The 16,794-nt window shown below is 38.9% G+C and overlaps 1 protein-coding gene across 4 annotated transcripts in view; it reads left to right on the top strand.

The window, feature by feature from the left end:
• The first annotated feature begins 920 nt into the window (after positions 1-920).
• The window catches only part of SNX14 (sorting nexin 14), a 48,821-nt gene continuing 32,947 nt past the window's right edge, over positions 921-16,794 (top strand). The window contains exons 1-6 of one of the 4 annotated variants that reach the window (XM_018077879.2): positions 921-1,093; positions 1,180-1,300; positions 2,100-2,176; positions 2,289-2,367; positions 9,615-9,658; positions 14,144-14,231. In XM_018077879.2, the coding sequence (XP_017933368.2) occupies positions 954-1,093; positions 1,180-1,300; positions 2,100-2,176; positions 2,289-2,367; positions 9,615-9,658; positions 14,144-14,231 (549 nt within the window). In that variant the 5' untranslated portion in view covers positions 921-953. The remainder of the gene's footprint in view (positions 1,094-1,179; positions 1,301-2,099; positions 2,177-2,288; positions 2,368-9,614; positions 9,659-14,143; positions 14,232-16,794) is intronic. The other 3 variants (XM_018077877.2, XM_025895725.2, XM_018077878.3) reach the window with 3 other exon arrangements.

Below are 16,794 nucleotides of genomic sequence, written 5' to 3' on the forward strand. Positions count from 1 at the left end.
GCTCTTGCTTACTGAATGTGCTCAAATGTGCCTGCATGCGGCTAGTACAAATGAACGTACAAGGCAACAGTAAGTTTTTGGAAGAGCTCAAAAGCAGGCACCTCTCCCTGAGCAGGTATCTATCATATTTGCCACTTAGAAGCCCTTTCATCAGTAGGACTTCCCAGAAGTCATTTTATTTTGGCCATCGAACTGGTATTCCCCATAACCAGTAGTGTCCTATTAACACGGCCTTGAGTTTCATAAGACTGAGTAACTTCAGAGCTGCTGGAAGGCGCTCAAGTGGTTTGAAATCTTGTGACTTGCAGTATAACTGAAGGCATTAGACATGTGAGGCTCGGCTTTAAATCGTTCTCACTAGCAATAAACTACATTCCAGACCTCTGTTTTCAGTGTCTTACCCTTGTACACTACTGATGTTAAGGTGGGATCTTGTTACATTCCCTACCCTATTCCTTTTCTTTACAACCAATTACAAAGCTTTGAGAGGTGTTTATACGGTTTTAGCGTCTCAGTCACTGAACGATTTAGTTCAGTCATCATCTAAATATAGAGCATTTAATCAGATGCAGCAGTTTCTGTCCGCTTGGCTCTGGGAGCCCCTTGCCGTCCAGAACCCAAGTATTTATAACTAGGTAAGCTTTCCGTCATCAGAGATCTCCTGTTTACAGGGCTTGGCACGCTATGGTAGACGGAGAGCTCCAAATGCCACCGGGGGGCTGCTGGCAAGATCTCCGGCGGATCCGACCCGGGAGCTCGCTCCCCCTGCGCTGCCCCTCTCCCCGCAGAGGAGCGGGGCCGGGCCCGCGGGGCAGCGGCTCCGCCGCCCCCCGCCCCCACAGCCGCGCCGGGGCGGCCGCGCGCGCTGACGTGTGCCCGTGACGCCGCCGCCATCACAGGGCGCCGGCAGCGGAAGCGGCCCCGCCTGCCCGGCCCGTGCGGGCACGGCCGCCATGGGCTGGCTGGGGGCGGCCGGGCGGCGGCTGCGGCGGCGGCTGCGGGGCGCCGAGGTGGTGCGGGAGACCTGCCGGCAGTACCCGCTCTCCTGCTGCCTCCTCCTGGGGCTGGGCGCCGCCACCCTCCTCCTCAACCGGTAACCGGGTGGGCGCGGCGGGGGAGCCGGGCCCGGCGCGGCGCTGCCCCTCGTGCAGTAATGTTTCCTTCCTGTGTGTTTGTAAGGTATCTTCACGTCTTAATGATCTTCTGGTCGTTCGTGGCTGGTGTCGTCACCTTCTACTGTTCCTTAGGACCGGATTCCCTCTTGCCCAATATTCTGTTCACAATAAAATATAAACCCAAGGTAAATATGTCTAAGCAGTCGTTAAAGAATTTATATTGGGTAGCAATTCTTGTCTAATTCGAGCTGCATTCAGGAATAATATACATCAGTACAGCTTATATCCTCCTCCTGATAGGTGTTTTATAGAAAACAGGTGATGATTAAGACTTTGGATTCTTCACACGTTTTTGCATAGCCCCATCAAATCTAGGTATGGCTGCAAAACCAGTTGTTGGGAGTGTTTATATATGTTGTTTAGTACTTTGCTCATTTTACGTTTTGAGTAATTGTAAATAAATACATTTTGAGCATTTGAGTAGCAGGCAGTGGAGAAATTATGTAGTTGTTTGCTCTTTTACTGGGGCTTTTTGTTTTCTAAAGAAGCCTTTGGCAAGCCAGTGCTGCATTTCAAAGAGAAAAACATTCCCAAAGCAAACTGCTGTTTTATAGCTTAAAATGGTTTTGCATAGAATTTCATAGGGCTAAAAAGTTATGGTTGCAGTAGTTCAAGGCTATGAGTAAGGCAAGTTTTGCAGAAAACCCAGCTGGTCTGTTTATTAGACTGACTAATGTATGGGGAGATGAGATATGAAAGGATATCTGTCTCCTCACACTTTGTTTCAGTGGAAGCAATTTTTCTGTTTGGTTCGGTTTTTTCTCTTACTGTGCCTTGTTATCTTGTTTTCCCGCTGGGAGAACAGCATTGTTTTATTCAGTTCTCTGTAGTAATATACTCTAAAAGGAAATTCACAAATGTGTTGATATATTAATAGAGTTATCATTTTGAAGAATGTAAACTTGTCCGAGTATCTTCTCTTAGCAGTTGGAATTGCCGGAGCTGTTTCCCCACGGTCACAGTTGTGCTGTATGTGGCAAGGTCAAATGCAAGAGGCACAGGTAAATTAAATCTGTGGCACTGGTAAGCTTAGTATTGCTGGCATTTTATCCATCATGGTAGGAAACTTTCAATTACTTATTGTTGCTTAAACTTTTCCATGCTCTCCTGTAGACCTACATTGCTTCTGGAAAACTATCAGCCATGGCTGGATCTGAAAGTGCCTTCCAAGGTTGATGCGTCACTCTCAGAGGTAATTGGTGCATCATTTCTTTAGTACCTTACGCTTCTGTGGGTTTTTATTATATGTCTTTTAGACCTTTTAGTTCTGGTTCAGTAGATAGCTCAAATGTACTTCCCAGGTATTTTAACTTCTTCATGTGAAAGTCAAATCAAAAGGATATGTGCCAGGAGCAGAGAGGTGAGGTGGCCTGCTTGTTGACAAGGATGTGACTGCTTGTGTGGTAGTGCACTTAGAGCATAGAAGAAATGTCTGTTTAAATTTAGAAGAATATTGATAAGAACAGTTATAATTGAACATGTATGATTCTTGAAAAGTTGAGGATTTTGCTCTGCTTCGTTTGTTGGAGTAGATGGTAAGAGATGATTTGCTCCAGCTACAAAATTTCTGTAATGAAGATGATGATTTGAGGTAGAGTGACTAAAAGAAAGGTGGAAAGAGGCTGTTTACAAGAGCGTGTAGTGACAAGACAAGGAGGAGTGGATTCAAACTGAAAGAGGATAGGTTTAGATTAGATATTAGGAAGAAATTCTTTACTGTGGGGGTGGTGAGGCACTGGAGCAGGTTGCCCTCAGAAGCTGGGGATACCCCATCCCTGGAAGTGTTTAAAGGCAGGATGGGTGGAGCTCTTAGCAACCTCGCGTAGCAGTGGGCAGGTGTTCCTCTCCATGACAGAGAGGTTGGAGCTAGGTGATCTTTAAGGTCCCTTTCAGACCAGACCATTCTGTGATTCTGTCCATTTATTCAAAATGATTAGGCAAAGCAGGAACAAAATCTGTCTAAAAAAAGAAATTAGTGAATTTACTCAAGGAAGAATAGCATAGGTATATTTTTAATAAGGCTGTAAACCAGGAATTTTATTTTGTTCTAATCTCTTAAAAAGAAGCTATCTGAAGAGCAGTTTTTCTTTGGGCGTGTGTTTGGGGGTTTTTCCCCTTGATTAGTAATTGATGGAATATACTGGCAGCTAAACAGATAAACTTAAATTGTTTTTTGAAGCTAGGAAAATACACAAGCACTTATGTCCCTTAATATCCATTTATTTAGAATTCCAGCTTTGGAGTTCTGTGGCAGGAGGATGAACAATTAGCACGCTAGAAGCAATAAGATTTTTGCACGTCAGTTCTTGCAATTAACAACATGGTTTATGAAGTCAAAGCTATATGTACTTGTGCTATAAGCTGTCACTTTAGTTCAGCTCTGCCTGGTGGAGTCTCAGGGATGGACCACTGCAGAAATAGAAGAAGAATAAAAACCTTGAAGGAAGGGAGGATGAACAGTTGAGGAATGCTTTTAAAAAAGAACATATAGCAACTTGCTGACTTCCTTTAGTTTAATGAAGTGACTTCCTCTGCCATTTCAGAAGTGACCATTTATTCTTTTAAATGACTTAATCTATTACTTTTTTAAAATAAGTTTAAGTGTATTAAAATGACAGTATTGCTGAATACCATTTCAATAGGCTCTTACTTGAATAATGAAATATAAAATAAACAGTTCTGTGCATGTAACATTTTTAGAATTTTGGGTACCAAATAGATGTGACAGTGTACCAAAGGATGTGGTAAAATGCTGAATAACTGGAAATTTTCCTCTTTAGCTTAAATGGAAATTTAACACTAAAGAGGTTCTTTGTAGTATCTTATACATAAAGGATATGAGTAGATAACCATAGTTGTCTTCTAAGACTGATCTTTAAAATGTATTGCTACACCTTGGCATTTTGTATTTGATTGCTGTTGCTGTAATTCTGCCTTTACCAAAGCAGTGAACTTTTCTTTATTGTTACTTTATACTTAGGTGGTATGTCCCAGGCCCTGCTTTATTAGCACTTTTTATTTATTAGCCCTTTTTATTTAGCCCTGTAGACGTGGTTTTTGTGTATCTATGCTGTGTTTCTCATCCCTTTATCTTTGTGTGCTTAACTAGAGGGAAGTACCAGACCAGAGTTCTGTGCCTTCCCCAGGACAGAGAACCAGGATAATCCTCTTGAATGTAGCATAAAAAGCAGTCTGAGCCACCATTATCAGCTGTGTATGGCAGATACTGTTTGGAATGAGAAATCTCATTGCATTGTTCCTCACTGCAGCTCTTCTCTACTGGTTAAAAGGATAGCAAGGGTTCTGCCCACACCGTATTCCTCTTGGCTGTCTGCTCCAAGGATGCAGTATGCAGTGCTGACCTGGAATTAGATAGCCTGCTTCAGGTTGGAAGGAGAGACTGCTCTTATTTTCTTTTGTGGGTTAGTCATACATTAGAGAGAAGCTGATACGGTGTGAACTGAATTAGGATTAATTAGATTCTGAAGGAGTGCCCACTGCAGCCTGCTTTTAAAAAGCAGATTCTTCAAATACTTGGAGTAATTCTGGGATTTTTTTATTATGTATTAGTTTTTCTAGTTCTTCTTTTGCAGGTTGAAGAATTTTGGCAGTATTCTCATTTCCAAATGTTTCTAATTTGAACCAGTTGTATAACCTTTAAGCTTGTATTTTGAAGTGCTTTCAGAATAATTTAGTACACACTCAAATCAGAAGAAATCCAGGTTTTTCTCACAAGTATGGATTTTTTTCTCCTTTGAATTTTGATGGCAGTTTGTCACACTTTGCAAATTCTTAATCTTTTGCAACCTTTAGGCTATCTAGCTGCTGTACGTGGTTTAGGAGAATAAGAAAAACCTGTGCTTAGATGTTCCTCCTCCGCAGTTGAACTCTAAACTGTCTCAACCATGCATCTACCAATATTGTATAGCATGGGCTGTACCCTGCACAAAAATAATGCAATGACCTAAGTGTAATTTTGTTTCCAGTTTCTAATCCATTTTGCCTTTTGTTAGTTTCTTCAATGTTTTCTTTCCTTTTGAATAAGGACATGATCTGTGTTGGTCAGTTTTATGTTGTATATAGTCCAGGTGCTGCAGATTGCATAGAGGAGAATTTAATTCTGTTGTTCTGTTAATGAAGTCATCTTTTTCCTTACAGTCTTATTGTTGCTGTGTGAGGGATGTTTGTAGTAAAATCTGTGGAAAGTTGCTCAGCTACTCTTGATTGGCATCATGAAATAAATGCCCTACTGGATCAAGGTGCTGCTGTCTTTTATTTCACAATTTTTTATTTTTTTTTATATTCTTAGCTTGTCAGGTTCTTAACTCGATTATGGGACTAGAATTTTTTTTCTTTTCTAAAAGATAAAAATGGACAAATGCAAGACAAGAAATCAGTTACTGTCTGAACGTGCTCTTTGCCATTCCTGACCTCTTGTAGCAGCACAATGGGCTGCATGCTTTCTTGTTGGGAATGGCCTGTTCTACTCTCAGGAAGTGGTCTCAGCTATCTAGTTGGACTGCCTTTTTAGGATTTATAATTGTCACTGTGGTTTATTGCTCCTTCCCACTCTAATTTGGCCTGGTAGTTTTGACCTGCTACTGACTCAGTCATCACTCTGCTCTACAGTTCTGCCTCCTGATAGCTGGGGTCAGTTGTATGGCAGTCCCCAGAAAGCTTGTCTCAGCAGCAAAGACTGACTAGCTTGCAGTGTTGCAGGGCATTCTAGAAAATAATTTCTCTTTTTTTACTGCAGCTGCTGCTTATATTGTTACCTGCTGCATTTGCTTTTACACTTGTTCTATCTTTCCAATTCAAAGCTGCCCACACAAAGTAGAAACAGTAATTTTGCAAAATGCTTGAAAATAGGTTGACTTTGAATGAAATGACTCATCATTTATATTTAAAACTTGAGAGTAATAATTTACAGACAGGGAAATGACTTATCATTAGCTGTCATTCTTAGAGATGTCCCATCTACTTTATTGGCATGGTGTAGTATGAGTAATTGAGCTTGAATAATATCGTTGGTGTTGCTAGAATTGAAGTGGGTGCACGTGTCCTGCTTTCCCAATGCTTTACGAAAGTGCAGTGGATAATGTGACAGTTTTTTTTCTGTCTTACAGAATCACATTGATAGAGTCTGGAATGCTCAAGGGAAAACAGTATGGACTGCATGCCTTGAAATCCAGTTAGTGGCAGTCAGTGGCTTATTACTCCTTGAGTGCTTGTATTTTGCAGTCAGGGTGATTTCAGTCCATAGCTCCCTTTTAACTTCTGTACAGCACCTTGGTGCAATGGAGCATTATACATAACTGCTCCTGCCATGCCATGTGTTTAGTAAATGTGCAAAGAGGGGCTGCTTTCTGTGTGTCCACATGTTTTTTTTAAGGCCATGTAGATAGCGTGAGTTCTAATAGAACGTGTCTTGCCTTCTGATATCATGACCAGGGATAGGTGTACTCCAAGTGCATTTTGAGTTAGTTGTCTGTTTCTGTGCATGCTGTCTCTGGGTCTTTGTCTAGTGGGATTATCTGCATGGCCTTGTCCTGTGGAAGCAGTACCATAAAGCCTGCCCTTACAGTGTGGGTGTGGAAGAGAAGTCTGTATAATGGTTCAACTGGAACTCAGTTACTACAAACATCTCCTCTCTCAAGGAGACTTTGTCCAGAGTGGGAAGGGTCATGAGCTTGTTTTATTTTTCTTGCTTATTTAATAACCATGGGAAGATGAATCTCAACCACGTGTGTTTTGCATAGCTGGCACTAAGGATGAGATCTCTCACTGTTGGAAACAATTCTGCTAGTGGCTTCAGAGGCCTCTGAACTGCAGGGGAAGAAAGGGCCAGTAAGTTATGTTGGAAGCTGATGCACTGAAATTGCAATGACACATGCGTGTAAAGCTTGATGGACAGGCTTTCAGTCCCAAAGCAGTGGTCGTGGATGAAGAAAGCTGTTTCAAGATGAGTGCACCGTATTCCCTTAGAGTACAGTCTTGTGCTTGGGGGCTGTTCAAGTGCACTTTCTGCTCCAAACAGAAGATGCTCTGCTGCTGTTGCCCCTGAGGGGGAGGCACAGAGCAAAAGTGGAGGAAGAAAGAAAAGGGCTCCTTTAATAAATACATGCATAGTATGGATTTTTTTGCAGGCCTTTGCATTTGTAGGGTACATTTTTTAAAGAGTCTGCATTTTGAGCCCTGAAAGAGGTTTATTTTGTTAGAAACTCTGCATGAACAAAAATATTATTGCAATACCTGTGAGACTGAGATTTGTGTGGAGTAAATTGGTGGCTGATGTACTGGCAGTGCTATGGAAAGCATCAGGGAAATTCATTTGAGTGGCCTAATGTGTTCTTAAGGCTAGTGGCCTGTGATTGCTGACTGGAGCTGGATGTGATCTCCTTCCTGTTGTCTGAAGATTAACTTCCAAAGAAGGTTGTCATCTCCCCCCACCTTTCCACCCTGCTTTTAATGGAAATATGAGATTGGGCAGGGGGAGGATGACACAGGACAACATGACACAACATTTCACTTAGCCATCTGTCATTAACATGTGATGGTATTACAGTTTCAAGATCTATTACTGCTATAGCACATAATATAGGATAATATAGCATATAGGACGAAGGGCATTGATGACTTTGTATGGTCCACAACACAGATATCTGAAGTTATCCCAAGCTGGAAACCATTTCTCTAGAAAGAGGGAGGAACAATGAAATGGAACAACTGGAAAAAAGAGAGTGTCTTATCAAATATGAGTAGGTGATATTCTTAATAGTGAAGACATAAAAAGAGTATTCTTTCATGAGCTGCTCAAGTCTGAAGAATTGAGAGTGATTAAAAAGGCTGGGGTGTGCTTTTTATTGAGTGTGCTTTTAGAATCGTGAGAGAAGCAGAGTCATGTAGTGCCCTAAAGATAGCATAAATTTAGAAAGTCTTGAATTTTTGAAGTGCATACTGTGTGAATGAGTGCAACAGCAGATCTTGTAAGAACAGTAACACTTATTCTCATAAATGACACTTGTATATCAGCTGTTACATTCAGCTTTTCTTTCAAACAGATTTTACATTTTTCTCTGTACACAGTGGCTTTGCAGAACCTTTCCTTCTATAGAATGTGGCACAGCAGCCTCACATAGCAACACATATATTCTGTTTTACTACCCTGATCAGCATTGTTGCTGCTGGGGACAAACTGATCTCTAAAGCAGTGATTCAGATTAAGGGGTAGGTTGCAACAGGAGAAGGTAGTGTGGGCGATATCTTGGGGTTATAGTGAAGGAGGGGAAATCTCAAGAAAATTTCATCCTTCCCTCTGCTTCCTCATGTTTTTTTTCCTTCACACTGTCTGATGATTTTCCTTCCCTTGTAGAGTTTTCATTTTACTAATCATGGTGCAAGGACTGTAACCGGTACTTGAAACTTGTGTGTAGATGTAAGGAGAGGTGTCAAAGCTGCAGTGCTGTGAGCAGTACACCTAGTGGTATGTGGTGGTGGCAGCCTGTTGGTTGAACAGGGACTGTCACCTCTTCTGCCCCTTTCTTCTGTCACATTGAAAGCCAAGCTGAACCAGGGCATGCCTGTGACGTGATTGCAATAATTGTGATTCTTCCTGATAAACCCAGGTTTTTCTGTCATGGAAAAGGCAACCACAGGCTTGACCTGTGTTGAACAGGTTTGATGGAAAGGTTGGAAAAGATTTATCTACAGAGATCCATGTAGGTGGGATATACAGGGGCTAGGAACAGGATGGAGGGAAGCCATGAGGATGCATATAGGACAAGGACTTTGAAAAATGCTCTGATTAGGACTTCAAGTGATGACTGGATCATAAGGCAGGCTTTGTCAAAAGCTGTGATACAGGATATGGAGAAAAGCGGATTATTTTCATAGGAATCGCTTTTTATGACCCTTCCTTTGCTTTCTTTGAGCAGTGAGCATACAGGATTGACTTGTCCTACACTGAGGGTGGGAGAGAGCTGGAAAAGGTAGAGGTTTGGATGAAAAAGAGTGGAGATGTGTTAGTGTAGGATGGGTAACTGTGCCTGAGGGACACTCTATGCTACATCAGAAAAGAACAGGGACTGATCTGAAAAATTAGGGAAGGGCTGTTTGAGGTAAGATTACATGTTTCATAGCATTTGCCTGACAGCAGCCATGGCACTGTGCTTCATGTTACTGATAGTACTAGTGGTAAATGTTTCTTCTTGATATCTGATGAAACCATCACTTTTGTTGCTATTTGCCCAAAGTACTGATTATGATGCAAAGTAGTTGATTTCACAATAAGATCGCAACTTACACATTTATATGTTAAAGTTTTATGATGTATGAATTACACCCTGTGAGTTTTGGAAGGTGTTTGTGGTTTTAACTCTTCTAACAGTGATTTATAGTAAACTGTTCATTTTGAACCATGGTTGTCTTTGTTCTGCACAGGTGCTTGAGTTGGTGCTGGAAAACTTTATTTATCCATGGTACAGGTAGGAGCTTTACCTAAAATTTACTATTTTTTAATATGATAAATATTTGTCAACATTTTTAAGAAATAGTCACCTGAAAATAAACATTCCTGTTCTTTAGTGAAATATAAAGCATACTTGTGAGTGCTACAGTTTCATCATTTCTTTGTCTCTTAGCAGAGTAGAACAGATCTTTTAACAATTCAGGTATGTTAGAAGTGCATCTAAAATTTGTATTTCATCCTAAAAACCCTTTCATAGTGTTTACTTTTATATGTTCATTTTCTAATAACTCTCACTTGGAAGCAAGTATGGATTGATTAAAATCTCTGTAAAAACTCAAACCCTCCCCCCCTCTGAAATTTACTTCCAGATTAGAAGCATGCTGATCTATCATACTGCTTTAAAAAATAAATAAAGTACTTCACAAGGTTTTTAAAAAGACAAAAATCCCACCTCTAATCAATATAGAAAAGGTATTTTGAATACTTGTGGCCAAGTTTTTAGAGATCATCTGGTGATTTCCTGAGTTTTAAGACTGGGTGGTTATGTTGCGCTGAATAGAATAGTACTGTGTAAATAGCTTTAAAATAGTGAATAAAGAAAAGACTGGCTAATTATTTTTCTGGGGGAAATTTTATATTTATTTTGGGGGATTTTTTCCTTGCACCTTTATAATTAATGCTTTGCAATACTTTGTAAGAAGATATTAAAATATTTCTAATTGGTCATGCTGGGATTAATGTGTTAAAACAACATCTTGCCTTAATTCGGAATGTGACTTTTTCATTGGATGGAAATGTTCAGTTTGTGCTAAAAAAATATATACTTTCTTTTATTTTACTCCATGCATTTTTTTTTCCCTGTCTCTGGGATCTAAAATTTTCTGGGCAGACTTATTTGTCTCTTTGGTTTTTGATCGTGGCCAATACCTGCATGCCTCACTTCTAACTTGGTGTGATGAATGTGCCGAAGTGTAAAATTTCACTGCTAATGCAAACAGCAGAGGGAGCTTTAGCACCGTGTATGTGAATCTTCAAGCTGGAAACCTCAAGGTTTTAAACTTTCAAATACAGAAACCTGTATTTGAAAACTGAGTTGTTTGATAAAGTAACAAATGTGAGGCAGCCATCTTCTGTATTTCATAATTTGAAAATAGTTTTTTCTTGGCTGGTGGAAGGTGTCTTCAATGTCTTTGTTATGGACTGAGAAGGAGACTTGGCTTCCACCAATTACTTATCTCTCTGACACCCAAGACAGTGGAAATCTGGAATACATCATCTGGTGGGGTAGTAATCTGCACAGTTAGAAGTGCAGTGTAAAATATACTAGATATGGAGCCAATCCTCCTAGATTCTGCTACATCTTGCCCTCTGGTGACCCATACAGGTGTTTCTGCACTGTCCTTAGTTTTGCCTGGCTGCACCCCCAGATTTTGAGCTAGCTACATAAAATCACACTGTGCTGATTAAACCTACTAAGCTTCCCATGAACCTGAAGTATTGGGAGTTCAGTGAGCTATAGTGAGTGCAGTGATATCTGACTAATTCTAGAGGAAACAACTTGGTCCTGAAAGGGCTTACTGGTTTCAGTTTACCAGTAGTAATGCCAGATCTGGTCCTGTTTCATTTAGATGTTCAGGTGTTTCTGTGCTTCGGTGTTTCCAGCAACAGTTGTGCAGGGAGGCCTGAACTGTGTGTCTGTGTGCCACTGTTTGAGATCTGGCTTGTAGAGCATGTCAGTTCTGAATTTTTCTGCTTAGCAGTACCTGCACTGTTTGCAAAGCTTGGCTCACCCAGGACAAAGGACTCTTGCATTCAGGACATGTTTTTTTCTGAGCTAACAAACCTCACTGACTCAGCATAATTCTTCACAGAGCCAAATCAGAAGCCTTTGCATCCAGACTATCCTTATTTAGCAGTGCAGTTGGGTAACCACCATCAGGCAATTCATACTTTTCAGCTGGTAAAACAGTTTGCTGCTTTCCCTTCCAAAAAAGTCTGGGCATAATTCCTTATGCTAATTGTCCCCCTTTCACATGAATGGAATTTGTGCAGAAGCTACCTTTTTTTTTTTAATATAAATATATATATATATGGTGGGTATTTTTGGTGCTGTGCCAACTGGTGCTGTCTTGCAGGACCTAGCACTCTCTTGGCATCAGTGGCATCAGTGTTACCAGGATACATCTCACTCAGAAGCCTGGCAAGTGTAATGTTTGCCAGAAGCCTATGTTGCAAGATAAAATCACAGATTTATTGCTCAGGAAATAAAGTGCTATATCAGAAAAAAGCTGTTTTATGTTTACTCCATTAATTAACTGTGCAAGAATTTGTAATATTTTATTACCAACTCAGAGTTTAAAGGGAAACATTCCTAAATTTGGATCACTTTAGGGGAGTGAGAATTAGTACTTAAAATCCAGTGAAGTCTACTGAAACAGGTGGTTATACCTCTGTGCATTTTTGTGTGGTATTTGTCAAAGTATTCATACTGGTTATATTTAAATATTTGTTTTAAGAATTTTTTTCAGCTATATGAGAGGAATAGAGTATAGTAATCCAAGTTTGTAGAGCTACAAAACACTGATCTGAGTTTATTGTTTATGCTCTATGCTATACAGTAAGACTCCATAATATCTTGCTAATACCAACCTCATTTTAAATAGGAGAGTGTCAAGTTTGAAAGAGTCATTCTATGCTTAGTGAATTTTTTGGTCATTGCTGCTATTGCAACTCCTTTCAGATTAGGATAGAACTCAGTAATTACCACATTTTTGTAACACGTTACTATGAAAGCATTTTTATTTGATAGTGACTAAACCTAGTGTTTTCATATATGGAGCTCTTTATATTTTAAATGCAAGTAATGCAAGAAAAGTTCAGAATTTTTGTTGAGTTACAAACCATAGCTTTACATTTTTACTAACTTTCAACTTATTTTCTACATCTTTTTGATATGAGTTAGCCAAATTTTGTAAGAATAATTGGCACACAGAGAAAAAAAAAATCTCTTCAGTATTTATATATGATTTTCATTTATGAGTTGGATGTATCTCTCCTGAGGCATTGAACTCTGTAGCTGTTTACAATTAAGATTGACACCTTTTCTTTTAGCACATCTCTCCGTTACACTGACAGCTGTGTTTTTAAATTATTTCTAAAGTTCTGGGAAAATGCAGCCAATTTTTAAAATGTTTCCAAGCAAGTTATTTGGACCTTCCTCTGTGTCACTAGAGATTTGAGGTTTTACAGGTTCATGATGTTTTTTTCACCAGTCTTTAGTTTGCTGGTGATTAAAAGAAAGTCTTTGGAAACCTATGGCATGTTGTGAGAGTACGTGACATAAAGTCATGTCCAAGTAGAGTCAGCCAACATACTGGTTATCCAAGTGTCAATAAAATATCAACTTTTTAGTCCAAATTACTTCATGTATCTTGTTGTCTGTCAAATACTGGTAATATAGTAATACAGTTTGTTTGCTAATCCCTTGGTGGTGCTAATCCCTTTGACAGTGCTAACCATGTTGCTTCTAAAATGTCAACTGTTGATCTTAAAGCATACCAGACTTTCCCCTACAGTATTCTTATCTGCATATGATTAGCTGTTGGAGGATGGTTGTGTTTCTTATGCCAGACTGCTTTCTTTGAGGTGTCTTTTCATGCAATTAGTTGCATAGTTTGACTGTCAGGTCACTGGTATCTGTACCTAACAGTTAATCTTCAACATGTATTTGAATGCTATATAACCCAGCCTAACACTGCTTTAAAAAATTGGATGCTGAATAAAGTAAAATGATGTTTTGGGCATATTTTTAAAAAAATTTTAATGTCCTAGTTTTTTTGTGGTGATTTTTTTATGCAGATAATATTTGTACTTACTACATATGCAGTCATTGCCAAAAAATGTGATGATTCTTGCATACGGTCATTAAGTTAAAACTGGATGTGACTTTCTTTGTTGTGTCATTACTCAGCTGTTAATAGCTGTTATACTGCTCTAATGTTCATGTTAATTGCTGGTAGATTTTTGGATTTTCACTCGCATTTTGTGGAATGCTGTTATCTGGTCTTTTTTTCCACTCTGTTTAGTTGCATTTTCTGCATCTAAAACTCAGCGTATTTCTCATTTTCATTCAGTTTCCCAAAAAAAGTCATGAAGTTAGGTATTTTTCTTCCTTAATCAGCTTTGAATTATTTTTGCCATGATTTGTCACTGATCATACATTATTGCAGCATATGGAAACTGACAAGCTGGATAAAAAGTTCACATGATATTTTGACAAAATGATCCTGAAAGGCGAACCAGAAATCTATTTAAATTCTTCTTTGTTTCCAAGCAGAAACCACTTTAAATAATTTCAATTCGGTTTCCTTTATGCCAACTGAATAAAGATATGTTTAGATATGTAGAAACTGCTTTTATTAGTGCCGAATCTTTTGTGGTTGGATTAATAAAAATGTATTTTATTCTGTTTTCTTACATGGCGTGCTTTACAACACTGCAGAAATATTACTGATGATGAATCCTCAGTGGATGAACTGAGAGGCACACTGCGGTTTTTTGCATCTGTGTTAGTTCGGAGAATTCACAAGGTAAGGCAACTTAAAGGTTTCCATGTTGGTTTTTCCATCAGAAGTAATCATCATTCCATCATCTATCTGTACTGAGTTCTTTAATTTTTTTAAAATGGTGATTTCAAAGTCAGTCTTACAGACACTGTTGACAGCTTCTAACCACGTAAGTTAGGTCTTTGTGGTATCTGCTCCCTCCTTCTGGAGCTTATCCCATTCCTGGTTGTAAACCGTCTCTGAAGATTCATCATTGGAAGTGCTCGACATCCGTTTGGACATGGGTTTGACAAATCTGTTCCAGTGAAAGATGTCCCTACCATGGCAGGGGGTTGGAATCAGTGATCTGTGAAGGTCCCTTGCAACCCAAACCATTCTCCAGTTCTTGAAAATGGGTATATTTGTTACACCAGAGCAAGGCATTATTAAATCCTTGTGATGATCTTTTAGCTCTCTTTTAGTGACTTAATGCAAGTGAAAACAATTTTGAAAATTAGTGAAAAAGACTGATTAGAAAATGGTTAGCAGTGTACCTGTCTTGTAGCTTCTGCTTGCTTGTCTTATTAAAATGCAGATAAGGTCCTTATGTTGTCTATAAAGAATAGACTGTCATTAGGTGAACAACTTACTAGAAGAATTAAAACAGATATCGTTCTTATATTAATGCAATTCTTAAAAAACATCCTGAATACAAAAGTTTTTGTTTGCTGTGTTTAATCTATTAGCACATACATTCTCTTTTCTGGTAAAGTACTTCAACTCTGTTTTACCCAAACTGCTTCTGACTTTCTGGCTGTTCTAAGCAATAAGAATTGGTAACTGACTTTCCAGAATTATTCAGTGCTGGCCCGTCTGTTGGAGCCACTTCTATAAATGTGTGTCCTTTTTCCCCCACCCTAGTAACAGCAATATTTCCTGAGCTACAAGTTGTACATGTACTCTGTCATAATTGATTAACAGCTTGATTTTGTCATTGTTATATATCAAATCCAGATGACTTTCTTGTTTACTCTAACTTAGGCATGTTGCTTTTTGAAGTGAACATGAGAGAAGATCAGGAAATGTCTGTGTAGCAAAGATAGTGTATGCAGTTGTGGAAGTGGAGTAGATCTTTCAAAGTGAAAATTTGGACCAGGGTCTTAAAATTCAGTTTGGAGTTGTAATACATGCCTGTATTAGTTGCACTGTTTGTGGATCTGTTGACTCAGAAAATTATATAATAAGGTATTAATAGTGTTAGATAAGCAACAGCTTCTTTAAATAGAGTGTTAATTTACCATATCTGCCTTTGACAGTAATGATTTAAATGTAATATCTTCAATACTATGTATATTGGTATTGTATATGCGCTACAAAAACTCAAGATATGTGCAAGTATTAAGCACTGTCCGGGGACCTACAAAATAATCACAGAAATGCATTGTTCTTTACAAATGTTCAAATTTATTTGTATGCATTCTACAGAATAATATAATATATTTTGTCTCTTTGTGTGAAGTGGTATGGATACCTCAAGCAAAAATATACTCATGGAAACTTTGTGTTTTGGAACAAAATTGAAACTTGGCATGCTTAGCTATGCAGGGGAGCGTGGTGTCTCATGCTATGCTATATTTTTCAGCTCATGCTTTTTTCCTGCTGCATAAGTGTTTTTGTTTATGCACACACCCACATACAGATTCAGACAGCTTCAATTAACAGTTGTACTGCATATACTACGAAAAATGTTGTGAGTAGAAACTAGAATTGATTGGCAAGTTGCAAATAAAGTACCAACTTTGTGTCATTTCAGAATTCCTAGTTTAAAGCTTCAGTAGTTAGCTCAGAAGGGTTATGGCAATGTTTTATATAGCCTTTCAGCTCTGATACACTGTTCTTTATAGCCTCATTTGAGGAGAAATTCATCACCAGTTGCAAAATAAAATAGTTATATACCTTTGCTAAGCAGCTATACTTTGATGTGGATTTATTACTAAATGCTTGTAAACAATAGTTCTAGCTAATAGAGATGAAGTGTTGAAATCAAGGAAGAATTGTGAAAGAAAAAACAGTCTGTTTTTCCTCTTTTTTAGGTTATATCTTTTTTTTTTGCCAAAAAATCTACTTCTGAATTGAGATGTAAAATTATGGGTTGCTTCAGTGAAACGCATGCTTTTGTTTTCTGTTTAAAGCTGCCTAGGTGGATTTTTTTGAGGCATGGTTGTTGAATGAGGTAACAAGCACCTTAGACCAGTCAGCTCTTAAGTGTATACTGAAATAATTAAAATCTGGATTTTCCTTGTTGTGGCCATTTCTGGGTTGGTTATGGATTTTGAAGGGAAAGGAAAGGGTTTCCCTTTGTATGGTGTGGTATAGGTAGCCCCATGTCTGACTGAAGCTTTTCTCAAACGTCCTCAGTGTCTACTGCAGTGTCAATAATAATTTGCTTGCTGTGCTCTTTGACTTACTTCTGCAGGAGTAAACACTGCCCTATCCCCATGTTCCGTAGGAGACTCTTGACTTATAGAAATTACTGTTGAAATGTGAGGCACAACAGACAGGGATTTTCCACTGATAAGCAGAAGTTCCTCCTTTCCTGCTTGTAAAC

This window comes from Manacus vitellinus, unplaced genomic scaffold (genome assembly GCF_001715985.3).
Source record: "Manacus vitellinus isolate BGI_N305 unplaced genomic scaffold, ASM171598v3 scaffold_4_pilon, whole genome shotgun sequence".
Taxonomy (NCBI): Eukaryota; Metazoa; Chordata; class Aves; order Passeriformes; family Pipridae; genus Manacus; species Manacus vitellinus.